General features: G+C 47.8%; 1 protein-coding gene across 1 annotated transcript in view; it reads left to right on the top strand.

Moving 5' to 3' along the window:
* Window positions 1-27,500, top strand: part of KIRREL3 (kirre like nephrin family adhesion molecule 3) — a gene marked incomplete at both ends in the record, with an annotated part of 271,688 nt that overhangs the window by 193,393 nt on the left and 50,795 nt on the right. The window contains 2 exons of the mRNA XM_080631735.1: window positions 9,113-9,262; window positions 11,021-11,170. Of these exons, the coding sequence (XP_080487861.1) occupies window positions 9,113-9,262; window positions 11,021-11,170 (300 nt within the window). The remainder of the gene's footprint in view (window positions 1-9,112; window positions 9,263-11,020; window positions 11,171-27,500) is intronic.

Here is a 27,500-nt window from a genome sequence, read left to right as displayed (position 1 = left end):
TTGGAAGGGACCTTAAACTCACCCAGTTCCAACCCCCTGCCACAGGCAGGGACACCTTCCACTCGAGCAGGTTGCTCCAAGCCCCATCTAATCTGGCCTTGAGCACTGCCAGGGATGAGGCAGGAACAGCTTCTCTGGGCACCCTGTGCCAGTGCCTCACCACGTTTCCTCTCATTTTTCATGGCTCTTGGCTTCATAGGGCAAAACCAAGTCAAAAACAGGAGCCAGTTGTTGTAGGCAATGGTGCAGGTCACCGGCCTCCTCTGTGACGGTTGAGCAATGGAGAAATGCACTTTGTAGGCATTTCCCTGGGCCTGTGGATGCAGTACAGCAATGTTATTCAGGGGATGGAGCTGTTGTTAGGCTTTCATGTGTAGATAGTTGTTGAGCACCTTTCTTGGGTAAAGAGGATGGGCATGACTGTGAACCATCTCCTGCTCAAATGATGATCTGCTTCCTTTCTGTTCATTTTAGCATCTCTTATCTCCTCCTGTCTTTTCTCTGCCACTTTTATTTGCGTGTTGCACATGCTTAACTTTAGGCTGTTCTTCAGAATAATTTGTTTTAACTCTAAATATGAATCTTGCATGTAAAAAAGGAAGTGCACATATTTACCATCATTTCCGCTTGGCAAAATCCAAACAAACAACAATTACAGCGGAAACCTGCTCATTCTCATTCCACTTCATCTTCAGACCTGGTAATTCATGCAAGGCAACCTGAAGCAATCTCACCCTGCTTCTTAGCTCAGCTAAACAGGGAGCTGGAGCGAGTCTTCATCCTTGGTGCATCATGGTTTGGGTTAGAAGGGACCTTAAAGATCTAGTTCCAACCGTGGATCCATAATACCCTGTAGTTAGGAGCTACCCCAGAAGAAATGTGGTCAATGTTGCATGCAGACAGTGGCCTCTCAGTGTTTAGGGGCAGGAATAAGATTTGTTCTTGTGTTTCCCTACCTCGATACATGCAGTTATTTTGAGAAGGAGCAAAACCTTTCAATAGGTTTAGGATTAAATATCTGCATTTTCTCTTCTGAAAGGAGTCTTCATGTTTATTTCAGCCTAGAAAAGAAAAGGCTCTGGAGAGACCTTAGAGAAGCTTCCAGTGCCTAAAGGGGCTACAAGAAAGCTGGAGAGGGGCTTTGGACAAGGGCAAGGAACTGGATGACCTTTAAGGTCCCTTCCAACTCAAACCAGTCTGGGATTCTATGATTTCTCTCTGTGCCTCAAAGCAAGTGATAACAGATGCTGAAAACTAAGTGTGGAAGTGAAACATGGTGCAACCCAGGGTGAGCTCTTTGGTCTGATTTTCCACCCTGTGGGCTGCACAGCTTCCAGTTGCTTGGGGGCAGAGCAAGACTTTGAAATCTCCAAATCTTTTGTGAAATGCATTATTCATCCTTGTTTTCCTGTGGATGAGTGTCCTGCTTGCCCTCTAACTCAAAGATAAGCTGAGATTATTAGGGCTGTGTTTCAAAAGAGCCTCCCTGATCTGGGAAGAAAGGGTGGGATAAGGCGATGCATCTGGATTGAACGTTATCCAGGGCTGTGGAGAGATTTCAGAAGGTCACAAGGGTTAAAATCCTTAAGGATTTTATCCAGGAGACTGCTCAATAGCTTGAGCATCAGCTGTTATTTCAAGAGGAACTCTTCCTTTTCCTCCTTTGGGAGTCACAGCGGGTGAGTTTAGGTCCCAGGAGAGTCTGTGCAAGGCTCCTGCAGCTAAGGACACACCGATCCCATTGTGAGCACCTTCTGCCAGCTGCAGATAGTTCACATTGGAAATGCATCTGTAGTTGCCATGGCTGGAGTCACCGGAGCATCCCCTCCTCTTCTCTGCAGCCCATCAGCCTGGCCGTGGTGGAGCTGTGCCAGGACTGCTACTCCTTGACAGAGAGCAAAGAGTAATTCATTATCCTGCGACAGGTTCCTGGGCAGCGCTGATAGCAAAGTGTTTCTTAGAGTCACTGGCAATTTTCAGGGGGAGCTGGAGCCTCCAGGAGGATCAATGTGAGGAAATCTCTTCCCCTCTGCTCATGAGAGCAAAGCATTGCGTGTCTCAAGTGAGGGATGCTGATCGGTGCTGTACCCGGGGGCTCCACATAGCTTGTGGTGCTGTTGACCTTGTTTCTAGGAAAAGCAGGCATCGCCCCTGTACCTCAAGCAGCCTTGGCCAGCCATTAGCTTTAGTGACACAAAGAGTTTTGCCTCCTATTCCCCTCTACAAAGCCTCATCTACTTCTTTGCTGCAAGAGCAAACCCTCATGGTGCCAGCCCCTGGAGCTGAACACCACCTCATTCAGCTTGCTGCTCCTATCTCCAACCAGGAAGAGTCCTCTGTGTCCCAAAGCTCCTCTCATTGTTTTCCTGACTCTGTCAGTTTGTCTAATAGAAGATAATGCTTCAAGCTTGGCTTTCTCTTGGCAGCAGGTACACGTGAGGTTGTTAAAGCAGTTCATTCAAACCCATTGAATTGGAATATTCAGTGCAATTCAGTGTGTAGAGACTGAACTTTTGGACTTACTGACTTGAACATTTTGGGGACAGCTTAGTTTTGATTCCTTGGTGCAGTGCGTTAGTTGGTTTTCTATCGGTGTAGCTAGCAGGTATTTAATCTCACTAGAGGCAATTCTCGAAGCTGGTGCAGGGAGGAGGTTGCTAATAAATAACCCACAGTAAGTATACTCTTACACCTTCTCCAATTGGTAGCTAATAACTGAGCAGACGATGACATTTAAGCCCTTTCTGCATGGCTGATCAAACTACTCACAGTGACTTTGAAAGCAGTGCTGGGATTTCATGTGGGTATCAAAGCGAGTGGAACACTTGAGGGTTCAGATCTCTCGCCTGTGTGACTAATAGACAAAAAGATTTCTAAAAGGTCTAATATCTTATTCAGAATTTCCCTGTCTCCCATTTGAAGCTGCTTAGTGGACACAGTGGGATGCTGATGTTTCTTCTCTATGCAGCATTAGGAAAATATCAGCCATTGTTGCTGGATGAGGCTTGCTCGGAGCTGGTGCATGGCCCAGAGGCTAAGCTGAAGAGCAGAGTACCTTAAGCTCTGATTCTTGGCACTGCTTTTTCTGGGGTGGTCCCTGCATCCAGGGTCGTTTTGGCTTTGATTTCATAGAAATTCAGCCCACTTCTTCCTCTCCATAGCTGTGCTATGAATCCCAGAATCATAGAATCCCAGATTGGTTTGGGTTGGAAGGCACCTTAAAGCTCATCCAGTTCGAACCCCCTGTCACAAGCAGGGACACCTTCCACTAGAGCAGGTTGCTCCAAGCCCCATTCAATCTGGCCTTGAGTGTTGCCAGGGATGGGGAAGCTACAGCTTCTCTGGGTACCCTGTGCCAAATGAGTTGATGGGGACTGCCAGGCTTTGCTTGCTTGGATGCTTCAAGGGGAAGGTGAGTCCCGTCTCTTACAGCTTTGCACTGGGAGAGGGGATGCACCCAGTGCAATCTGGTCAGTAAGGACCAGGCTGCCACTTGCTTGCCACTTTCCAATACAGCTGCTTCATTCCTTGACTGACGGGTGTTGTGCTATTCTATTTCAAATGGAATAATTCGGCAGCATCGAGCACACAGAAGCCATGTGAGCTGGATTTACGTAGTCAAACTAAAAAAGGCCAAACTGACATTTTTGTTCAAATGGACTTTATTTTTTTTCCCCCAAGGAAACAAAATAAAATAACAGTAAGCTTATGCAACGGCTGAACTCAAGCTACCTTTCATTTTAATTCCATGAAGCTGAAAGGAAGTACATGATGTATCACCAACAAATGACCTTCCCTTGGAGATGCTGCTCCATGTCTCCTAATGCGGACAGCATTGCTGGTTTGATTCATCTGCTCCTATCTGTGGAGACCCAAGTCTTTTTCTTCTCCTGAGGTGCAGGAAAAGCTTGCCCTCATCCTTGTCTATGCCCCTGGAGACACTTGGATGTCCCTTTCCTTTCTGTTCCATGGGCACACAACCTCAAGGCTGGTTTGGGTGGCATCTCTCAGTGGGGGGATAACTGGGAAGCAGGTAATGAGTGGCTGTGCTGCCTGCCCGCTCTTCCCTCTTTGCTCTGTGCTTCCCCAGTGACTGACAATTCCAGGGAGTGTTGTAAATAATGTAAAGCTTTTGTCTGCTTGTTTTCCTCATCATCTAAAAATCAATGCGGGCACAGGGTTTCAAGCACAATGGGCCTTATGCAGGTAACTGCTTGTCCTTGGCTTGGAGGAGAAGACCCTTTGAGCACTGAGAACCAGCCCATTTGTCACAGGATCAATAGCTGAAGCCGCATTGAGTGTTCAGAGACAAGCCCTCATCTGTGGGAAAGGTGTGCAAATGCAGCCATCCCCACCCTCCCTTCCCAGTCCTGTCTATGGACAAGAAACAACTATCTCCAAGCATCACATAGAGAGAAACCAACTCTGGTTTGAGCTGGGCTTAACCCAGCCATGACTTTACATGGGAGCACTCTGTGGCACTTGGTCTGAAAGGGAGCCCTTCTAAGGTGATGCAGTCTTTGGTTATCACACAGCAGCCACTTGACCACCCTTCTATTGCACGTTGTGCCAGCCCTGAGCCAGAGGAAGGATTAGTTCTCTCCATCAAGGGCCAATGAAAATGTCCCACCACTCGTAATCACTGCGCCTTTCATTCCTGAACAGTAATATTTTTATGAGGAGCTTCATATCCTTTCCTCACTAAAAGGACTAATTCTTTTCAGAACACAATGGAAATTCAAAGCTCCACTTACATAAAAGGAGCCACAATGTCTCCATTTCTAATGAGTCATTGTTCCCTCTTTAAGTCCCTTGCTTCTTACTACAATGCTCACTTCTCCTGGGTAATGAAAATTTAACTATCTGCCATTCTCGTTTGCCTCTTGTCTTCCTGCAGCAAGTTGTCTGCAGCCAGGCTGCTTTTTACACAGGAGGCTGCAAGCTGAAATCATTCAGACAGGAGCTCATGCAAACAGATTTCAGTCTTCAGAGAGCTTTGAAAAGCCAGTCACCAGCTCAGGCTTTGGCAATGGAAGGAGCTTCAAGGTGCCACTGTGTCACAGATGCCCTCCGTGACCTTGGCAATGTCATTGTGGAGGTGCTTCCCACCATTTTCTGGCTTGTAAAATGGGATTTGTGGTCCTTCTCACCATCCACAGGTGTTGGGGCTCCTCTGAAAAGGAACACTGGCTGTGTGATTTCCCTTGGAAATCGCAAACATAACAGAATCCCAGCCTTTGTTTGGAAGAACAAGGCAACATTACAGAGAAACATTGAAACCCAGGAGCCACAGGTGCAAAATCCATTAAGGAAACATAAAGAGTTCTAAAGGTGTTCTTTCTTTTCTTTTTTTCCTTCCTTTTTTTTTTCCTTACTCTTTCATGACATGTTTGTGACTTCATAAGGCTCCTGCCTGTGATGTTTGAAAGCAGGGTTAACGTTATCACCTGCTCCCTGTTCGAGGTGCCTCCTTTGTTCTCCTAGTTTGTTCCTGCCGTTTAGGATCCTGATAGCTGTGAGAAGTGCCCCCCCTTTTTGTTTTGGAGATACTTCCCCCAGGATGCCAGGGGGATTGCAGGGCGAGGGAGCAGGTCATGCAGTCTGCTGGCAGTGTAAATAGCTCCTCGGGGAGCAAAGCAAAAGCAGCAACCAGGAGAAGATGAGGCTCTGAGATCAAGAGCCTCTCATGCTTTCTCTGACATCAAAGCCCTCCTCTACAATCGCGGGTCAACCTGCATTCAGCAGAAGGGCAGCTTGAGAGTGCAGGTAGGACTTGGCCATCCAGCTGGAACGTGGCCAAGAGGCATGGTTAGCATCTCATTTACATATCTATTTGCTTTTAAAAAGGAAAGAAATCAACAATGAATTTGGAGTAATAATATTTGCTTCTGTGTGGTGCATCTCCTCTCGGCTGGATGAAGAGCATGGATGCACTGGGGGAGGCAGAGTTGGTGCTGAGTGACCCTCAATGATGCTTGCAGGAAGAGTTCATTGGTTTAATGGAAGGTGTCCTTGCCCATGGCAGAGGATTGGAACCAGACGTGCTTTAAAGTCCTTTCCGACCCAAACCATTCCATGATTGTATGATTTGGAAAGCCAGGTTAGAATTAAAACAGGATTTTTTTGGCTAATACCCTATCTAGTGGAAAGGGAGAGAATGGGAGTCTTCTGGTTGACTAACAGCACCATGTGTGATCACTGAAGTGCTTGGTTTGGCTTGGTTTGTTGGAGTCAAACCACCCTGCTTTGAAATCAAAGCACCCTTTTGTAATAAGGTTGTAAATGTTCAGGGGGAAATACCCAATTGACGTGTTTGAGCCCATTTTCTAGTAGCTGAAAGCACTCAACCTGCACTCGTAAATCACCTTCTCTCAATCTCCCCATTTCCAGTTATTTTCTGTCAAGTACCTTATCTCCCTTAAAACTTTTCTGCAAATGACTTGTTCCTTTGACATTAAGACATAAGACAGCTGAAAGCTGTAACGTGGACGGTCCTCTGATCTTCCAAACCCAGTTAAACCCAGTAATCAGGCTTTAAGCTGATTTGAGCTCTGCCTTCAATGCTTCCTAAATTTTCTTTGCTTCTTTTTTATCTGTGATTTAGGGAGCGATGATCCTGCTGTGGAGCAGGGACTGGGCCAGGTAATGCTCTTAAGGTCCTTCCCCCATCTCTCTTCTTCCATAATTGAGCTTTTGTAGCTGAGATGGAGCCTTAAACCAAGAAAAAGAGATGGTTTCAAGTGACAGCTTTTCACACCGAGCAAAGAGAGGGAAGGAAAAGACAGGAAACATGTGCCATATTTTACTCTGATTTTCCACAGCCATCAGCTGCTCTCTAAAACAAATCAGGAAACAAGAAAAACCCCCTCCCAAACCAGCCTTAAAAAGAGCTTCATTTCCAACAGCAATTACCAAACGGAGCCTCTGCTTAATGGCCGTTTTCAGAGGGCATGGACACCACTTTCTGCTTCTGCTTTCTCCTGGTGACTCTTGCAGCTCCCAGCTGACAACCTGATAATTCTCAGCGATGAAACAATCTCCCTGGGTTATTGCAGCGTTCCGGCGCTGTCCTTGCTTGCCTTGAGAATTGTCAGGATTATGGAGTGAGCCGTGAAAACGCAGTTAGCGGGTGGAAAATATGTAACGAAAGGGAAGAGAAACAAAACAAGGAAGCAAAATGCTCGCTTTTTTCCTGCTTCCTTCCCTAATTTTCCTTCTTCTCCCCACTTTTCCCTAATAGTGCTTATCCTTTTTGAGTCCGAATAAAATACAGAGGTGATTGAATGTTCCCTTTGCAACCAAGTTTCTAAATCTCAGTTTGGCATAACCAGCGTTGTGAGGGCTTTCCCAGCAGAAAGAACTGGAACCTGCCTTGGAATAAACCTTTTGTGCGTGCAGCACCGCACTGACAGTAACCAGTGTGTTTCTTTGGAGTGCCTGTGATGAAAATCAGATTTGCTTGCAAATATAGGGGTGCAGGAAGAGTCAGGACCTCAGAAATACCTAGGAAGATTGTTCTCAGGGCGTGTTGGGGTGCTGCAGGGAGGTTTGCAAAGATTTGAGCAGGGTTTTCTAACCTGCTGTATGTAAACCAGTAGCAATCTAGAAAGGATGGCTGTGCTCTTCCCCGGGCATCTTTAGGCGCCTAAGAGCAAGTTTAAGTTAAGCTGTGCTAAATTAAATAGAAATAGAAGTGTTCACATGAGGGCATGCAATAGTTTAAGTTAGAAGATGATTGAGTGTTGTGGCTCTGTCCTGTAGGCAAGGCCTGGCAACTCATTTGGAAACAAGTTGAGTTGTGAGAACTTGTGTCACACTTAACCTTGGTTTAGGATTAATCATCAGTCAATGATTAAACTGAGTTAATGTAAATTAGGCTTGAATTGATTTAGGGAGGTTCACAAGGAGACTGTCCTGGTTTAACAAATTGATTTTAAAGAGAAACTTTTTCTCCAGCCTGGTATGGTGCTGAGCATTGAGCTGACATTCAGCTGAGGGGTGGGGGCTTTTGATGCTGTGCCTGGTGTGGGGTGATAATTCACACAGCAAGGCTCCTGAGCCTGAGAACCCCTTGGGTAACACAGCAAGCCCCAATCCAGTCATTCCGCCTTGCTCCCAGCTCCTCATTTTTCAGATCTCTCTTATATGCAGAATAAGACCAAGATGCTGAAGTGCTGGCAAAGTGACAGTGCTATTTGGGTGCTTGGAACAAAGGACTCTGCTCACAAGGTGTCCAGGTATCAGCCAGTCAGCCTGAAGTGGCTTTGCATTTAGAACCTTTTACCATCTGACTGTGGCACTAAGCACGAGCTTGTAGCACAGCAAGCTGTCTCCCTAAGATATCCCAGGAGTATATTTGGTTTAGGGGTGCTTTGGCAGCATTTGGTGTTGGCATTAGAATGTTCTCCATAGCAGAGGTGTTCCAGATTTCGGAGCATCTCCGTGGCCTCCTCTGGGCTTGCTCCGCATCCCTCTTGTATTGTTGCTCCAGAGCTGGATGCAGGACTGCAGGAGGGGGTCTCAAAAGAAGGATTTAACACTTTCAGTGTTTTCCAACTGTGGCAAGCCTAAGGAATGATGATGTATTTCAAAGTGTGAATAGAAAACATGCTTCATTATGTGGCTGCCCCATTCTTGGCAGTGTTCAAGGCCAGGGTGGATGGGGTTTGGAGCAACCTGCTCTAGTGGAAGGTGTCCCTGTCCATGGCAGGGAGTTGGAATTGTATGAGCTTTAAGGTCCCTTCCCACCCAAACCAGTCTGGGATTCTATGATTAGGTATAATCGAAATATGACTGCTGCCTTGAAGCCTGCTGCTTCTCTAGCTGTTGATCACGATGACTAAAACACTAGCACCACAGTTTGGAATAAAATGGGTAGAAGAAATGCCTGGCACTTCTTTGCTTTGTCATTTGTCCCCCAGGGAAGAAAAGCATTGCAAATAGTTGTCTGAGTGTATGAGGGGGCAATAAGTAGCCGTGCAATTCAGAGCTGCAGAACACAGCTTCAGGTTTGTGCTACAGCAGGAGCAGCTTGTGCTGATGCATCCCAATGTATCACATGGAAAACCACCGGAGAACTGAACTCCTCTTCCTACTGTGTTCCGCTTTCCAGGTCAAGCGTCCTCCTTCACACAGCAGCCCCAGGACCAAGTGGTGATCGCTGGGCAGCCCGTGACACTGCTGTGTGCCATCCCCGAGTACAATGGCATCGTGCTGTGGATTAAAGATGGGCTCGCCCTTGGTGTCGGACGGGACCTCTCCAGTAAGTCAGGATAATACCCTACCCCTAAGCATGATAAATAGAGCTATCCCTGCTCAACAGTGCAGGTGCAGCCACAATGTTTGGAGGCTGATGAGTGCTTTTATTTCAATTACAAATCCCTCCAGCTAGCTCAAACAGAAGCATTAAAAGTGGGAAGGAACAAACCTCTTTTCACTTTCACTCAAACCCAAACTGCTGGTTTCCCTGCAGGTGTAACCTGACCCTTTGGAAAGCATCGCTTTTGTTTTGGTTGACTTTAGGAAAGGGATGTTGTGCTTCCAAAACACAGCCTGAAAGTGTTTGTAGATGTTGGAAGTGCTGGTTTTGACACTGTCAAGAAAGGAAACAAAGTCTCTGTTTGCAGAGGCTTCGCATAAATGTGTTTATTGCAGCCCAGCTGAGATGACAAGGACTTGTGGCTTCCTTCAACTGTGCAATTATAGCCTGGTAACAAAATCCCCCAGACTTCTTGTTCCTTAATCCCACACATGCATTGTGATTGAGGGCTTGGTGCAACTCTGAAACAACAGTGAAAGGGTTATATGGTTTATTCTATATATTTTGCTGGAAAATAGTAATTTTTTAGTGAAATACCTCACATCACTAATGGAGAGTACTTGACTGCCAGAAGCCAGGCAAGGCGCTGAGCTCTTCAGCCTTGTCCCCTGAACACAGCAGAGGGTTGTACACGTGTGACATTGCCTCTGCTCAACTTCTGCGTAGCACAGAGAGGGTTTTCCTTCCAGTCAAGCAGCAGCATTCAGATAGCAGGGGAAGATGATTGGTGTTTCGCAGCCTCCAGGGACCCAGCTCTTCTCTAACGTGCAACACTTGCTTTATCTTGTCCTCTTTTTTCTCTTTAATACATATAATTACTTATTTCTCAGACCTGCCTGAGCGAGCAGTCCCCTCTTCAGCTGGTTTCCAAAGCTTCATGCTGCAACTTTTACGTAGAGAGCTGAGCTTCCCATGCAAGACCTTGCAACACGAATGGGTAACAACAGCTTCACTGCAGCACGTAGCTCTTGTGAATGACTTCCACAATTAACAGAGCTGGGGCTGCTTTAAGCAAGAGGAGCTGCCAGCTCGCATGATACCAGCTCAGCCAGTGATCTCATTAGCTAAATACAAACAAACCCATCATTTGTATTTCTTGCGGTTCAGGAGAGCAAATCCTGCTGTTGATAGCTGGGGGAACAACAAAAACACAAGAGCGTGCCAAGCTGCCTGCGTTACGTAGCACATTAATCACCAGCGCCAAGAGGGATGGGGTGATGGCAGCTCTTCCTTCTGTGCTGCTTCACATGTCTCAAAACACAGGGCAGGCTGGGCAGGGCTGTTGGTACCCCCGCAGAGCCCTGCCCAAGCATCACACTGGTCTCATAGCAGATGTGCTTTAGGGTTTCAGCACTAGCACGTGCGTAGCTGACTGAAGGAGTTAAGGCAACCCCGTGACAGGTCTCAGAGGAGTAGGAGGTGGTGGGTATCCTGGTGGGAAGGCTCATCCCTTTTCCTAGGGGTTTCAGTAATTGCTCCTTCATCAGCTCTTTCTTTTTGAACTCTTAGTACAAAACCTGCAGCCTGTTTTGGAATGGTTTGGATTGGAAGGGACCTTAAAGCTCATCTGGTTCCATGGGCTTACACTACAAGACTCCATGTGTTTCCCAGACTTGGGGGGCTCTGGACCCATGCTCTATCCTCTTCATCCTCAGGCTTATGGGTCCTGCTGCCTCCTGACTCATGCCTTTTGTTCTGCAGGTTACCCGCGCTACCTGGTCGTAGGAGACCACCTGTCTGGACAGCATCACTTGAAAATCCTGAGAGCTGATCTCCAAGATGATGCTGTCTATGAATGTCAGGCCATCCAAGCAGCCATCCGATCCAGACCTGCCCGGCTGACTGTTCTCGGTGAGTCCCATCTCCTCATCATGTTGTAGGTTATTTGCCTCTTGTTCTTTGTGCTCACGGTCACATCAAGTTGCTTTGTGAGAGAAAATGTTTTGTTGCTAAATCAAGAGGACTGGAAATCAATCCATCGTGCTGCATCTTGATGCCGAAAAGGGTAGCAAAGGAAGCTGTTTAGGGAGTATGGCTGTTGTGGGATGAGTAACAGAGGCACAGAATGTTTGGTACTTCAGCTCTGCAAATATACGTGCTAGTTGAAGAGTGTATGTGCATAAATTTAAGGATAGGAAGAGTTGGTGCCGTCAGTGCAATGTGTGTTACCCTTGCTGCAGTGCCCTTTGGCAGTAGGACCAGGAGGACTCCACCACTTGAGGGAAGGCTGGTTCCCCTACCTCTATTTTCACTCCTAGGTTTTATCATCGTGTGTTTCTCACTAATCAGTCTTATTCTTGAGCAACACAGGGGAATGTTGTATGGGATTACAAACAGAAGATGGCTCCCAACATCTCCTAAAGACCCTTTTGGAGTGCCAGAAGGGAGAGTAGCGCTGGCAAAGGTGAAGGGCTCTGTCTGGCAAAGTGATGTGGAGTGCTGGGAAAAGGCAGGCTGCATTAGTATGACTTCCCAGAATGGATGTGGCTTTTGGGAAGTGAATGGAAATGGTCTCTTTCTTGAAAAGCTTGGACAAAAACCAGTCTCTGTTGCTAAATTGATATGTCCTGAGCCTCTGCAAGCCATGTCACCTTCCCCTCCTTCACCTGGGCTCTCTCCTTGTGTCACAAAGGCAGAGTACGTTGCTGGAGCCAGACAAAAGAAATAATGTTATTTAATTAGAGCTAAAGATTTCAAACCTAATTTAGTCCCAGGGCGCAGGGGTGTACGTCAGCGCTCGGAGCCGCTGCACAGCGTTGATTGAGCAGAGTGAGGCTTTTATGGATCAAAAGGAAATCGTTATTATCTTTGGGGTTATGGAATGTGTTGAAGAGCTGGTAGTTAATGTTTATGTGAATATACATGGTAGTTGCTAATTGGTACATTTACCTAAGATGTTCAGCAACTTGTATATGCAGACTGTTTTCCTTTTAAGAAAATTAAAGTTACAGCGTGTTCAACTTAAGGCAAATCGATGAGAAAATGAGGCTTTGCAACCCATTCATAGCATGCCTTTCACTTCAGATGTATTTATGCAGGTGTTCAGGAGGGATTTAAGGCTGGTTGGGGAGGCAGGAGTGATAATCGACACCATTGGAAAGGGGCTGGAGGGGCAGTAGCAGTCGGCAGCTCGCACTTGGATACCTTTGTAGTAGGGTGGTGTGTCCGGATGCTCCAGTCTGTGGTCCATGTTTTAGCCAGCCTAATGGAGGGAATAGAATTGGCATGTTAAGAGTAGACACTTCCAACCATGTGTCAAAAGCTGGCACTTGTGAATCTGACTCGATGAGCCTGCTTTAGTCATGAGCTAAGCAGCCATCACCAGTGGGACGTGGGTAACCCAATAGATGTTGGAGGAGTTCTGGGGAGCCCCATCCCACTCTATCACACCCCAGCCTTGTGTCTGGAAAACACCTTCCCTGTTTCTTTTGTGTCTGTCAGTACTTCCTTGTCCATTCTTACCAGCTTTTCCACTTCCTTGGTATCAAGGAATCCCCTAATGCTCTCAAATTCAGTTTCCAACTGCTGTCATTCATGTCAGACAACAGCTTTATGGGGCTGATGCCTCCTACTTCCCTGCTCAGAGGCAGAGCTAACACTGTATTTTAATTAAATATTTAAGGTTTTGTCACATTGTTTTCAAATCTACATGGTTAAATGGAGTGGAACAGATCATTCCATAGCCTTGGAAGTCCAAACATTCAGACGGATGAGCCTATTAGTGTCATCAGCATCAGGGAAAATCTTGTATTGGTGGAGTCTCAGGGATAACTATTGCTCGGGAGCTTGGTTCACCCATCCCAAAGCTGAAGGATCTCCCTCACATTCCCTCCTACCATTGCCCTGTCCAGGGAAGGAGTCACTGCACTGATCAAGCTGATAAGATGGGATTTGAGACATTTGGGGGCATCCATGTTTTAAGGGCAGCGGTTTGGCAGGGGAGCCCAAGACAGGCAGGCTTTGGGAAGTCACTGGAGGGCTGTTTGCTACCTGGTACATCTTTAACGGCAGGGCTTCTTAATTTATGATGTGTTTAACTAAGCTGGGGTATTAATTAACTGAAGTAAGAGCCTGATTAGGACTTGGAGAGATTTGAAAATAAAATCAGACAGCGATGGAGAGGAATTGCAAAGCAAACACTTTGGCTGTAACCACTCGAGAGTTCCCTTCAGTCCTCCATCAAAGCTGGGAGCAGGGAGGGCAAATGCAACAGATTATATAGCCACCAGATGTGTGTTGTTAAAATATGCCAGCCCGCGTCATTGAAGGAGCCAGAGGGCTGGCTTGTGGATCCTACTGCACCCAGGGGGGAGCGGGAGGGAATGGGAAGCCCCGCAGCCGAGCTGGGAATTGCAGGCATGTTAATTAGTGTTGAGTTCCTGCATCTCAGAGGCAGCCAAGCGAGGAGGAACCTTGAAGAGAACATTGGCACCCCCGGGAGGGAGGAGAGGGGATGGAAAAGGGAGCTTGGGCTCGCTGCACTGGTGGCATCGCAGAGCCTCAGTGGTGATGGGAGTCCAGGTTGGGAAGAGCGTATGGACAGGGAGCTGGTGAGGAAGCCTGTTGGTAGAGTGGTTGGCAGGAGCATCCCAAGCTTGTCCTGGTCTATGGTCCTCCCCAGTAGGAGATGTGATGCCTCCAGCCTTGCCTTGTGCCACAGCAAGCTCCTGTACCCCACTAGATGCAGGGAAAGGGTCAGTTCCAGAGGGATGCTGGTGGGAAATCAGTGACAACCAGGAAAAGGGGACCATGGGGGTGTGAGGATGAGGGCAGAAGAGCTGCTTCCAGAGACTTAAGGTGAATAATTGATAGCTAATTAACTTGTACATTCACCTTTTACAATCTAATTCCCTGTCTCTTCCCCCTCCACGGCCTCTTCTAATATTAACTCTGCCTTCACGTGTGTCCCATTAGAAATAAAGCTTTCTTTAATCAACATGAATTATTTAACGCTACAGATTAAGTTAATTTGAAGCGAGAACTTCTGCCTTTTAAGATGGCACGAACCAGGGACAGGAGAAGAGGAAGGTCACCTTGGTGTCAAGTGCATTCCCGTTCAATCACAACCCTTTCCCTCATTTTCCTTTCATTCCAATCCTCTTTCTAGCCAAGTCCTCCCAGTCCTCCCCTGCAGAGCAGAGTAAGCTATTTCCATTACCAAAATGATTGCTGGCAGCTTGAGACATCTGTGTTTCCCAGCTTTCCTGCTTTTTGGAGGGTTTGATAGGAAATAAAGAGGTTATGGCCTGCAAAAGGCTGGTTTTCAATGTTTGTTTGTAAAATAGAGACTAGGTGATGCTTCAAATCCAGAAACAGTTCAGTTTGGGACCATCTTTTCCATACTTTTTAACTTCTGAATGCAGAATTCAACCTAAAGCAGCAGGTAGAGAGTCAGGACGTAAATTCAGAGCAGGAAAAGAAGTGGTGAAAATGTTGTTTTCTCCCACACCGTCTCTTCTCCTTGAGAACGTTTGGGTCTTCACAAAGCTGCATCTTCTGCTGGGAATATTTTCAGTGGTAAAATAGCAACGGGGTCTATTGGGAACGAAACAGAAACATCAAACAATCGAGCACAAATCCCAGATAACCTAAATATTTGATGTCGTGTCTGAGCAGCTTAAGTTTACAGCGCTGTGAGCCGGCTTCTTCTGATAGCACAGGGTGGGTGGGTTTCTTTGCTAGCATCCCTGCATAGCTCCTGGGGTGGGAAGGTGCCTCCACAGCCTTGACCATACCCAGCCAGGCAAACCCAGGGTCTCGGAGGTGCTTGGTGCTGTACAAACGCAAGGTGAAAGGAAGCTTCTGCCTTGTGCAGTCTGTAGCTAGATCAAAGAGAGCTACCACATGCTAAAAACTCAGCTGTAGATGGGTCCTCCCAAGCTGGGTTTCCCTGGGAAGTGCTCCTCTTACCCCATTTTGGAGGGATTGGCCTGGCCTGGAAGAGGAGGAAGGCAAAGCAGCATCCACGTGAGCTCCTTTCTCCTTACTTCAGAGCAAAACTGTTTTGCTTACACCGTCATTGATCACATCCTAGCTGGCTGTGTGGCGCTGGGTTGAAATGCTGTGTGGGACACGTCCAGCACCCTCAGGCTCCTTGGTGATGGAGAACAACTTCTCGTTTATGTAAATACAGGGGGAGGAAAGCTAAGAACAGGGTTTGTTTCACATTTCACATACACCCGCAGTTCTGCTGCCTTTTTGTGCTGTTATAGGGCTACTGAGACAGAGCTCAGTGTGCCCAGTTGTGAAAATGGGAGAAGCCCACTGTTCAATCAGGAAATATATATATATACACACACATATATATATATATATATATATATTCATCAAATGCATTAAGAATGATCAATATATTCCTTCCTGACAGGACAGGGCTGTGTGTGAGCAGTGGCTGGTGTGGAATCACACAGAGGGCAGTTCACTACAGAGATTCTGCCTCTGCTCCCCCAAGCCCCGGTCCCATGTTACCAGCTCACACCATCTCTGAGTGGTCTTGCAAGATTCATGTTCTCTGAAAGCCCAGGGCCCCAGGGTTAGGTGATACCGATGGGTTTTGCTTGTTCTGTCAGTAAATTAATGGTTAGCTGTCGGCACCTCAGAGCCAAGCTTGAATGCTGAAGGAAGATTTGTGTGCCTCAAAGCCTGTCTGTTTGCTTTCAGCTGTATCACTTGGTCTGCCACCTCTCCCGTCAAACTTCTCCGTGCTTATGCTCTCGGAGTGGCAACAGCATTCCCAGCTGAATGCTGAGGACTGAAGGACCACAGAGTAAATAGGAAGAAGCACGGTTAGAAATGATGAATGCTGGGGTTATTGCGCCGATCTGTGATTTCTTGCCTCGACGCAGGGAGGGCCTGACCCATGTTTTTATCAAATACATTTGGCTTCTCTGTGTGGAGTCTGCTGCTCTGTTGCAAGCTGATGGATGCAAAGCATATAGAGCTGATAAAAACCCTTCCCAATTCTCTGTCATCCCTTCAGTACAGCAGCAGCTGCATCCCTTTGCCCCTTCCTAGCCCCCCTTGCTGTTCTGCCCACCTGCCTGGCCCTCATACAGTGAGCAGTTACTCCCAGTTCAGATGGCTGTGAAGTTGCCTTGAGATCATAGAATAATTGGGGTTAGAAGGGACTTTCAAAGGTCATCTACTCCTGCAATGAGCAGGGACATCTTCAACTAGATCAAGCTGCTCAGGACCACATCCAGCCTGGCCTTGGATGTCTCCAGGAAAATGATGGGGGGGGGGGGGGGGGGCGGGCGGTGCTTGCTATGTGTCAAAATCTCTCCATCCTGCTGTGCTCATTGCTTGTATTGCACCACCTCCTGCTCCAGGCACAAACGTCAACATCTCACCCCCAAATCCATCATCCACCATCTAATAGCTCCTGCTCCACGTAGTGGACAGCGGAGATTATTCTGCTTTATGCCCTTTTGGATAGCTGACACCTCACATTCTGCAAAATCTCTCTTTGCTGTGCACGCCTATATGTGTTTCTCCCTCTTGTCAATCAAGACAAACCTCCCCCATCCGTATCCTACTTTGTATTGGCATTATCCACACGTGCAGCAGCTTCTTTTGTGCCTCTCCCCCGTGCATGCACGAGTGCAGTATGGATTGCAGCGCTGCGCTCTGTGCCTGTTCAGCCGGGGATCCATCACTGCTGGGAACTTGGTGGGTTGTTAGTGACCTGACAACAGTATTGACTCCCCCTCCCCTTGTCTGCTGGCAGAGAAGAATGAGGCCCTCGAAGCGTGGCATCACCTGAGTGACAGCCCCTGCTTTCTTATCGATCCACCCTAATGAAGAATGAAGCCAGGGCTCAGCAGGGGCAGAGGAAATGCTTTTGGGAGGGGATGTGTAAAGTGGCTGTTGAGGAGGTGGAGGCTGCCCACCCACTCCAGCTCTCTGCTTGGGCCAGCCTGCAGGGATGTTTTCTTGGCTCTGAGCTTTGCCGGGTTGCTTTTTGCGTGTCTTGCATTACCCCATCTCTGGTAAGTGTCACAGCCAGAGTTCAGGCTTCTTCACACAGCTCCCATCCACAACCAGCCTCCTCGCCGTGTCACAGTGGAGAAAGGACTGGGAAAACCCTGTGATGAATCTCTCCTCTTGTTACAAATCCATTGCGGTGCTGTCTGTTCATGGCATTTTGGACTAGCGTTTGATTTTGACGCATCTGTGGCATGATGGTAGGATGGGGATGGGTTTGGGATCCCTTTCATAATAGAATCACAAGATTGTTTGCGTTGAAAGAGACCTTAAAGCTCATCTAATTCCACAGGCAGGGACACCTTCCACTAGACCAGGTTGCTCCGAGCCCCATCCAATCTGGGCTTGAGCACTGCCAAGGATGGGGCATCAGTGCAGCTGGCTCTCCGGCAGTGGCAGTGACCCAAGAAACAATGGCTATTTCCAAGGGGTGGGAAGCAGGAACCAGGGTGGAAGCATCTCACTGAGTGTCATGCAGCTGGAGATGAATTCCCATGGGGAGAAGCTGTTGGTACCTGGTGGCTTTGCTGGAGATACAGGAACACAGATGGGCTTTAGCAATAAAATACAGGCTTAGCATGGGTAGGAGAACAAAAGAAGGGGCACCAACACATTGCCTGCTTGGCTTGTTCTCTTGGTGGAAAGGGAATCTAGTGATTGATGGCCTGGATGGAAACACGAGTCCTGGGTCCTGCCAAAGCTTCTATGTACGACCTTGAGTGAGTCTTTCAGGCTCAAATCCCACTGTTAAAGAAAGGAAGGACTGGGGTGAAGCAGAAATGGGAAACATTGGGTTATAAACCTTATCTGCCTTGTACCCTGCATTCATTGCCATTATGGCTGCGACAAGGATGACATCCAGGAGGCTTTTGCAGTCAGTTATTTCAGGGGCTGGGCAGTGGCCAAGCGAAAATGCTGCAGAGTCATAGTTTTGGAGACAAGTGCCTATAATCTCCTTTGAGTCATAAATCATGTAGCAACTGAACTCTTCTCCCTGTGACCAAGCAGCACACAGGGGATCTTACTGTCCCTAACACACCGGACAGCTCAGATAATACAGGGAGCATCCATGCACCCAAGGTGGCTGTTTCTTATTCAGGTTGTTGCTAGGGAAGTCTGCAGAGATTTCTCATAGTGGGTGAGAAGTGACTTTCAAATCAGAGGCAGCATGAAAAATTGCAATGGGAAAATAAAGGCTTTCCTGGTATCACATGTAATTGCTAACTAAGACAGCAATTGCACCCCTCGTCCTTGGTTCACCAGCAAAAGGCAGGTACCAGCTGCCCCGTATGTATTTGACTCCAACTGGTAGGTTTAAAAGATGCAGAAGGTATTTAATGATAATGATAATGATTTACATTTATATAGTGCTTTGTATCCACTGGGATCACAAAGTGCTTTATATATCTATGGATAAAAATATACTGGATAACAAGCGCTCTATCCATCACCAAATCACAGCCCCTTCCCCAGCAAGGCAGCAAGCTGTTCAGGAAAGAGTTGCTGCATTTCCAAAGCTGTTCTCCCTCCTCACTGCCATGGCACTTGGGGTGCTCTACAGTAATCTTGCAATAAAACCAGGTGATAAAACCACTTTAGGAACAACAATGTCATAAAGAGGAGAACCCTCACTGCCATAAAACTGCACACAGCAGAACAGGAGGAGAAACTTGAAAGGGAGAAGGTTGTAAATAGGGACTGTCGCTGTCATGGAAATAACTCTGGAGGAGGGATGCCATACAGCTGCTCTGGGTTGGGAGGTGAAGAGCTTGGCTAACAGCAGCATCTCCAAAGGGCAGGTACCAACAGAGTAGAGAGAGACCTCCCATGCTTAGTTTGCAGGGAAAAATATGCAAACCTTAGGCTTGAAAGATGCTTCTGCCTCCATGCCCTGCTTTGTCCTGCCATGGAGCAGGTCTCCTGTGAGTGAAATCTGGCCACTTTCCTCCTCCAGCTCCCTGAGCAAGCTCAACCAGTGGCATTGTGCTTTGCCAGCTGAATGCCAGTGTCTCTCCTAGGAGGCATCAAGCCTCAATAGCCCAGCATCCACACCCTGAAAGTTCAGAGCCACTCAGTCGAGACCCTTTGGTGGCAGCTTCTTGCTCAGCTGGGTCTGGAGGCAGGGGAGGGAGGGAAGGAAGGAAGGGAGAGAGAAATTGAGGCTCTTAAAGATATTCATTCAAAATTCATAGGCACAAAATTGCAGTCTGCATGGATTTGTTTCCTTTCGGAAATTACAGGAAACTACAGGCACCAACAACTGTTATTCAAATAGCCACTTTAGATGATTAGGATGGCAGGAGGCTGTACTTACACATGCAGACCCAATATAATCAGACGCGAGGCAGGGTGGGAAGGCAAGGCCAGGCAGAGGGAGGCTGGAGGAGCTCATAAGCATAAGCAGGCTCTGTGGGAACAGGCAAGGGGTCGAATCCAGCCCCACTGGGGTGGGCTGAAGCAGAAGCATCTTGCTGGTGTGCACTGGGTTGGAGAGATGGCAGGTTTGGGGTGCAAACGGGGAGCACAGAGCAGGGTAGCAGTTCCTCACTGCTTTTGAGCTGACAGGTTACAAGCAGGTAGTGTATGGATCCAAGCACTCTTCTGCTTGAAAGCAAGAGCTTTTCCCTCCCTTGCTCATCCACCACAGCCAGCAATGCACCCTCCTCATCCCCTACTGTCTTCTTACACAATCCCACTCCCAAACCCATTTTAAATCAAGAAAGAGGGAAAGGTTTTGCCCACCCTGGATTTATTTTAAAGATTATAAAAAGACATACACACACGCAAAACCCTGAGCAAATATTGCTTTATGGATTGGCCTGAGGGTCAGCCACGAAACGCAGGCAAAACATCGGAGCGAGCCACCGAAGGGTGGAAATTGTATAGCAAAAGTAAACTCTATAGGTGAGAGGGAGAGACTGCAAGCTTCTTATCTTTATAATGTTGCTTTGGGATATCAGTAGTGGTGTGCAGAGCACCCAAGAGCATCTCATCCTCTTCCTCACCACTCGCAGCAGCATCTCCCGTCGCACCGGCCCCTCTCCCTATGGTGCTGAGGCTCCTTCCTGCGGCTGGACAGCTTCCAGGAACCTTCGCGAGTCTCTCAAGGTGTTGGTAAATGTTTGCACACAGGCGAGCGTCCCATCTGCGGGTGTGTTGGGTGCGCGTTGGCAGCCGTGAACACGTGGGTTGGCAAGGCTGGAGCTGGAAGCACCCGCAGCGAGAAGGAGGCACGCGGCATCCAGCGCTGTGCTGCAGGGCTGGCCCCGAACACGCAGCCTCCAGAGCCCTCAGCTTGCCAGACCCACAGCCTCTGTGGTGCAAGAGCCTTTCTGGGTATCCAGCTCCTTTCTCTGGTCATGAAGGACTTTATGCATCATAGAATCACAGAGTGGTTTGGGTTGGAAGGGACCTTAAAGCTCCTCCAGCTCCAGCCCCTGCCACGGGCAGGGACACCTTCCACTAGAGCAGCTTGCTCCAATCCCCTGTGTCCAACCTGGTCTTGAACAGAACTTCTCTGGGCAACCTGTGCCAGCACCTCACAGGGAAGAACTTCCTAATACCTAATCTAAATCTCTCTTCTGTCAGTTTAAAGCCATTCTCCCTTATCCTGTCACTCTTGTGCTTTTTGGGTTGACCTTGAGTGTGTGTGTTGGCCCAACATGGATGCTGACGTGCGGCTTGGCACGCTCCAGCTTCCCTTTCTTGTCTTTACAAGTCCTTTTCTCTTATCCAGGAGCATTTTGCAAAACTTCACAAGCTTTTAGTGGCAAGTGGCCTTTGCTAAGAGGCTGTTGATAAATCAGACTCGATGGCAGGAGGGCTTTAGTGCTGTATTCTCTTCCTTTCCATTGGAAAAAGCGGCTTATCTGCTTTGGCGAATAAAGGTTCTTCTTCCTTATCCATACTGAAATCTTATCTAAACTGGTTCAGGTGGCGGAGCTGAGAGAAGGAAATAATTAAGCAAGAGACAGGTGAAATGCTGACATTATTATTCCTTAAATGGCCCAAACCTTTTACCTCGGGTATTTCTTTCCTTATTTTACTCTTTTTTTTACTGCTGGTGAGCATATAACAAGGGAGAAATGGGTTGTTTCAGGTTATCTTCCCCATCCACACACATGCAGCTTACCCCCCCCACCCCAATATAAATCTCTTTTAACTGCTTCTGTTGGCAAGACAGAGAAATAATTAAGGCGAAGGTGGCTGAAATGTTGATGTTATTACTGTAATGCAGCAGCCTGTTTAGTTTCTTTGCCGATGAAATGCAACCAGGGGAAAATCAGTTTTAAAGATTACCTCCCAGAGATACAAATAAAGGAGAGGAAACCATGTAGTCAGGAAGAAATGGTCTCAAACTAGGAAACATTTCAAAGTCTGTGACAGTCTCTTAGGGGCTTTTAAGACCACAATTTACCTTTTGACTGCATTCTATTTTCTCTGAAATCCTTTATTTCCTTCTTATTTATTGACTGGAGAGACAGCACAAAAACGAGAAAGTGATTCTTGAGCCACTGGTCTTAAAAATCCATAGAAGAAAATTGTTCTCCAGAGGGTGGGTTTTTTGTTGTTGTTGGGCTCCTTTTATTCCCTCCCCCTTTTATTTTAGCAATCTCAGTGCACCAGGGCTTAATTGAATTGCTTTGCCATAGAGGGGCCTTGAACCGGAAGGTAGCAAGGTCAGCGTGGAGTGAGAAGCCCTGATTAGGGAGATGGGAACTGTGGCAATAACACAGTGGGATGTGGAAAGTGTCTCGCTCCAGGCCATGCATGTGATGGAGCTGCCAGGTCTCTTCGTCCACATGCAAACACCACATCAGGAGCTGGCAGTGGAATTGCAGTGATATATTCCGGCTGGGATTGCTCATGTTTCAGGGATGGCACTTGGGATTAGTGATATGGGCATGTCTGGTGCTCGGATTAGCCCGTCATAGAATCACTGAATGGTTTGAGTTGGAAGGGACCCTAAATATACAGAGCACCATTTTCGTAAGGGATTCTTTCCAGCAACCCTAGAAGCTACCAATGAACTGTCCCTTCCCAGGCCTCCCCAAGCCCTCAAACTGCCTCCTAAGAGCACACCCATCTCCACCGTCATCTATCTTCCAGCTGGCTTTTAGCTTGGTCTCAGCATCACATCCTATTGGCCTTGGTGGCATCCCACTCGCTCATCACATGGTGGTTTCCCACCACCACACACGTGTGTTGTGCACACGTTGCTGTCTGTGGGTGCTCCCTGCTGGGAATGATACTGAGATGTGTGGGAAAAGGAATGATAATCTTAAAGCAACCCCGCAGTGCTGGCCTAGTTAGACTGTCCCCAGCTGTGAGCTAACTCTGCTGCCCAATGAGCCCCCTGGAGATGGCTCTGTTTGAGAGGAAATAACTACATTAAAATATAGTGCATCAGCGTAGGCTAATATGGGTCAGAATTGGTGCAGCCCAATAATCAGAGTCTGGGCTGAAACCCTTTTAAGCCATCCAGTCTGTCTTTCAGCTAGCTGTGTTTAATTACCCTGAGCTTCTCTCGCCCTGCCTTCACAGAAAGGACCACGTTAGGACACCTCCTGCTCCTCCATCACTAAGGTTGTCCTCATTGGTACTTTTCTGCTTAGTTTCTGAGTTTGCACAAAATAAGGATCTGCTGCAGAGGCTGAGCTGCCCATCTCCTCCTTCCATCCTCCAAAGCAGTTCGGGTGGTACCAGGGCTTCAGTCCCCAACAGGCAGCACAAGGATGTCCATAGTGGGGTGGCAGTGGGGTGGGGAGGACAAGGAGCACCCACAACCCTGGGTGATGCCCCTGGGAGAGCTGGAAGAGGGATTTCAGGCTTAGGAAGCCTGCTGGAACTGGAGCACAGATTTCATGCACAGGCTCCTCTTTGTGGCTCTGCAGCTTTCTGCTCAGCTCCCTAGGCAGGACCTGGAGGTGCTTTGCTTCCTAGTGCTATTCAAAGGTACCTTTGACTGGTGCAAAGGCACAAAGAAGGATGGAAGAGTAAAAGTGCAGAGGTTTGAAAAGTTTCCCTTTTGGAATTAAGGATTTTGATGCAATTGAAGTGAAAAAAGACAGATTTGGGCAAGACATCCTCTGGAACAAAAACTGTACCTTTTAAGACCACATATGCTGGTGCCAATTGGCCTCCCTGGGCTTGGACATCTCCTGTGCTGCTGTGTGGCATCTACCATGATGTGCTGTGTTGTATGTTAGTGGCCGGGAGCCCCAGGCTCTCTCTGGGAGGCAGGAGCTGTGTCACAGGACAGGTTTGGGAGGGTTGTGTCCATTAACATGGCAGAGAAATGAAATCAGAACCTCAGCCTGCAATTCCCAGCACCAGGACACCCCGCTTCCCTCCATGCCTCCATCACTGCAGCGAGAGCACCCTCTCCTGTCTCAGCTCTGCCTCACTGCGCTTTCTTTTCCCTGCTCCCTTCCCTCAGCCTGTGCTGAGGGCACATCACATCCTGGGGTGAGGATGTGGGTCCGGGTGCCAGATGGACCCACACCTTGTCCCAGCACAGTGATGTGCAACCAGCAAAGTCTTTTTAGGAGCACTGGGGGAATATTTAAGTAAAAAGCAATTTCCAGGAGAGGTCTGTTATAATTACTAATTAGATCTGGTTATAATTATCTCTCTTTGCAATCCCATACCTGCTGCAGAATGGCTCCAGTTCCTCCTAACAATTAACAGAGAAAGTCTTTAATGATACACCGAGTGATTACGTTGCAATTGCAACCTCCGTGGCGAATGCTGACTTATTAAAGAAGGGCCGATATTTACAGAGGAATATTGTGATCAAATTAGGCTAAAATTAACTGGAGTGAATTAAGAATACAAGGCGGGTTTCAGCTGCTTCCCTTTCTTTCCTGCCACAGAGCCGCCTCTGGGTTTGTTCCTAACGATCTGTGTTGATTGAGGTGCTTGACTGGGAAAAAAAGATATGGGAAGCGGTAACAACCCATTTCTCTGGTTTGCCTCTGTGTGAAATCTGCACTCACATCTCTCTCTTGCTCATCAGCCTCCTCTTGCTCAGATAATGGAGAAGAGAAGGCTCAAGGGAGATGTTAGAGCAGCTTCCAGTGCCTAAAGCGGCTACAAGAAAGCTGGAGAGGGGCCTGTAGGGACAGGATATGGGGTTTAAACTGACAGAGGGGAGATTAGGATTAGGTATTAAGAAGTTCTTTACTATGAGGATGGTGGGACACTGGCACAGGGTGCCCAGAGCTGTGGCTGCTCCATCCCTGGTGGTGTTCAAGGCCAGGCTGGAACAACCTGAGCTTTAATGCCCCTTCCAACCCAGACCAGTCTGTGATTCTATGATAATGGCAAGCCACAAAACTACAGGGCAATACCCAGATCTCCTCCTGAGCTTTAATAAGCTTGCTGAAGGCTCTGCTGTGCCGAGATCCAGCCCAAAGTGCTCATCACACGCTTCCTGTTCAGGGCATGAGTTCTTTCAGAGCAATAGCAAGAGGGATGGATTTCCCCCAGCGATGCTAAACCCAACACTCACGTGCAATTAAAGCACGTCTTAATACGTCCAAAGCGACAGCTGGTGCTTGGCATTAGGAAGAATCACGCAAGGAGGAATTTGGAGGTTGGTTTAATGGCAGTGGGCCCCACAAAATAATCATCAGGTGAGCTGAGGGTTTGTTCTTTTCAGCACAAAGCGAATTATTGATGAGCTCAGTGTGATTTCTGGGAGGGTTGACTCTGTAGGTATCTAGAAGAGAGCTGATGCAGGCAGACGTGGCTGTGGCAGTGCCGGTGGGTTATGTGGACTGTTGCTTTGCTTCTCCTGGGTAGAAGGCTGAATCATTTTAAACAATAGAGTAGCAGAGGATGGTGGAGGTAATGAATAATATTGTCTCTGGCCCAAACTTTGGATAAATTATCCTTCCAGTTTAAATTCATCAGTTTGACAGGCTTTGCAAATAGCATCTTATTCACCAACTTCTTCACCTTTACTTGATCACCTCATCCTTAATTCTCTGCATCAAAGTCATGCTGAATGAGGGGGCCTGTATGGCATCTTTGGCAGCTCCTGGCTCTTCTCTTAAGTCAGGATCTCCATTCTGGTTTAATGCCACCTGGGCAGTACCTGCCAATCCAACCTGTGATTCTATGTGCAAAACCAGGCCAAGTGCAGTGGCTGAGAGAACTTCTACAACAGCTAGGGATGCTGTTCATATCATCAGCATTTGAGAGAGGTGGACATGAGGTATTCTTCGGCTGGACTTTGGGCAGATGCTCGCTAAGGTTGCAGTGGTTGGGATGAAAGCATTTGCAGTGAATAGGTGAAAATGTTCTCTTTTCCCTCCCCTGTTTCAGTGGAAGAAGCTCACATGAAGTCTTTTGAGAAGGTTTTAAGTTTTGTCCTCTTTCTTCCACTTCTTCAAAAAAGAAGTAGTAAGAGAAACGAGTGAGTTAAAATGAGGGGAAAAACCTTCCTTTTTTCAGGATGAGAATGGCACATGTGATCCCTCAGGGACAGGTACCAATATAGAGAGGTGGAAAAGGCAGAGCCACCCCCAAAGGATGTTTGTGCCGCTCCTACTCCTGTACTCCAAGTATGTCCTTTCCTTTGGCTCCAGCCTGTGGGAGATGAGGCCGGTGATGGTTGTGTTACAGGGTTTTGCTCCTATAAGTCCTACCCTGGGGAATCAGGAAGGGAAATGAGTGTTCACTATTCATATCACACGTGAGTATTCACGAGAGCCGTGAATTAACCAGTGTGGCACCCAGAATAGGCAGTCCTTCTGGAGTCCCACCTCATTCCTCCACTGCCTTGCTGCAGTGAAAGGGAAAATTAACAATACTTTGTGCTTTGGGGGTGATTCTTTCATGAAAATCGCTCTTAGAAACTGGCGAGCATTGGGAAGGGAGGGTACTTGCAAGAAGAACAGGGGGTTGTTAGGAACGGGAGGCCATCTCAAGCCAGGTTTCAAGTCAATTTGTACCATTCCAGGCACCATGGAGGGTATAAAAGAGGAAAAATCAAAGCCCCCCCCCCCCCCCCAGGAGTTAAGTTTTTCTCGCTGTTCTCAGCCTGCCTTTGCATTAGTGCAGCACAACGAAGATTTAATTGAATTGGTAAAAATACCAAGGCCAGGGCAGCAGCAGCATCCTCCTTTTCCCCACTGGAATGAGTCATATGTTTACTTAATGTATCCCTGCTCCCCTGACCTCTCTGCCTTGCTGCACACCCCTTTCCTGGTTAGGATCCCCAGCCCTCATTGCTTGCTGCCTGGGCCTGTAACACATGGGCTTCAGGAGCAAAGGAGGGCGGAGGAATCGGTGCATTAATCCCTGGTTTTACTATGATGCTCGCAGCGTTGGGCATCCCTGCTTAGTTCAGTGACACTCATCCACCCCTTTGAACAAACAGGAACAGCAAGGAGCAGGCAGGGTACATCTTTCTGTTTGGGTTGGAGATGAAATAGCCAGAGAAATAATTACAAGGCCAATTACTGGTGGGGTGAGATTAGGATCGCAATGGCACACCATGGTCTGAAGCAGCTCATGTGAGCCCCTCGAGAGGGATTGTCAGGACCAGCGATGGGTCCTGGACCCAGATGGCCAGAATGAGCCACAGCCTGGGCAATAGAACAGTTTGCTTAGAGCTGGGAAGCTCATGAAAAACTCCTCAGTGTTTTTCCCTTCACAAACAATCCCCAAACCAAGCTTTGATGCAAACAGGGCTGTTTGCAGATGTGCGCCACCCTCTTTGTTTGTGGTGAGGGCTTGTTTGTGAACCTGCTGCTTGGAGGCACCAGGATGAACGTTGTCACAGGGAGGCTTAGAAACAGCTGCCGTGCACAAGAGGCACTCCAGAATCAGATATCAGGTCCCCAAAGCCTTGAGACTGTGCGAAGAAGTGAGGGGATTTCTAGTGACAATTAAAATGCTTTGCCTCTGTTACGGGTGAAGCATCCCAGGGTCATGTTCTGAAGCTTTGCAGTACTGAGGACTAGAAACATGTGGGGTTTATTGTGATGAAAGGCTCCGCTCCTCCTCTTTTCAAATGGGTTTAGGATCTGGGCTGTAAGAAGAGTGAGAAAAGATGTGACAAGCACAGCACAGATCTGGTGCTGCTGAGTTAGCTGGCAGAGGTTCTCTGCTCATCCCCTCTACACTGCAGAGGCTGAGCAAGGCGTCGTCTCCCTCAAAAGCAATCCAAGCCCCATGGGATCTCCCT

Source organism: Psittacula echo (assembly GCF_963264785.1).
Source record: "Psittacula echo genome assembly, chromosome: 18".
Lineage (NCBI taxonomy): Eukaryota > Metazoa > Chordata > Aves > Psittaciformes > Psittacidae > Psittacula > Psittacula echo.
This window is presented reverse-complemented; position numbering and strand designations above follow the sequence as displayed.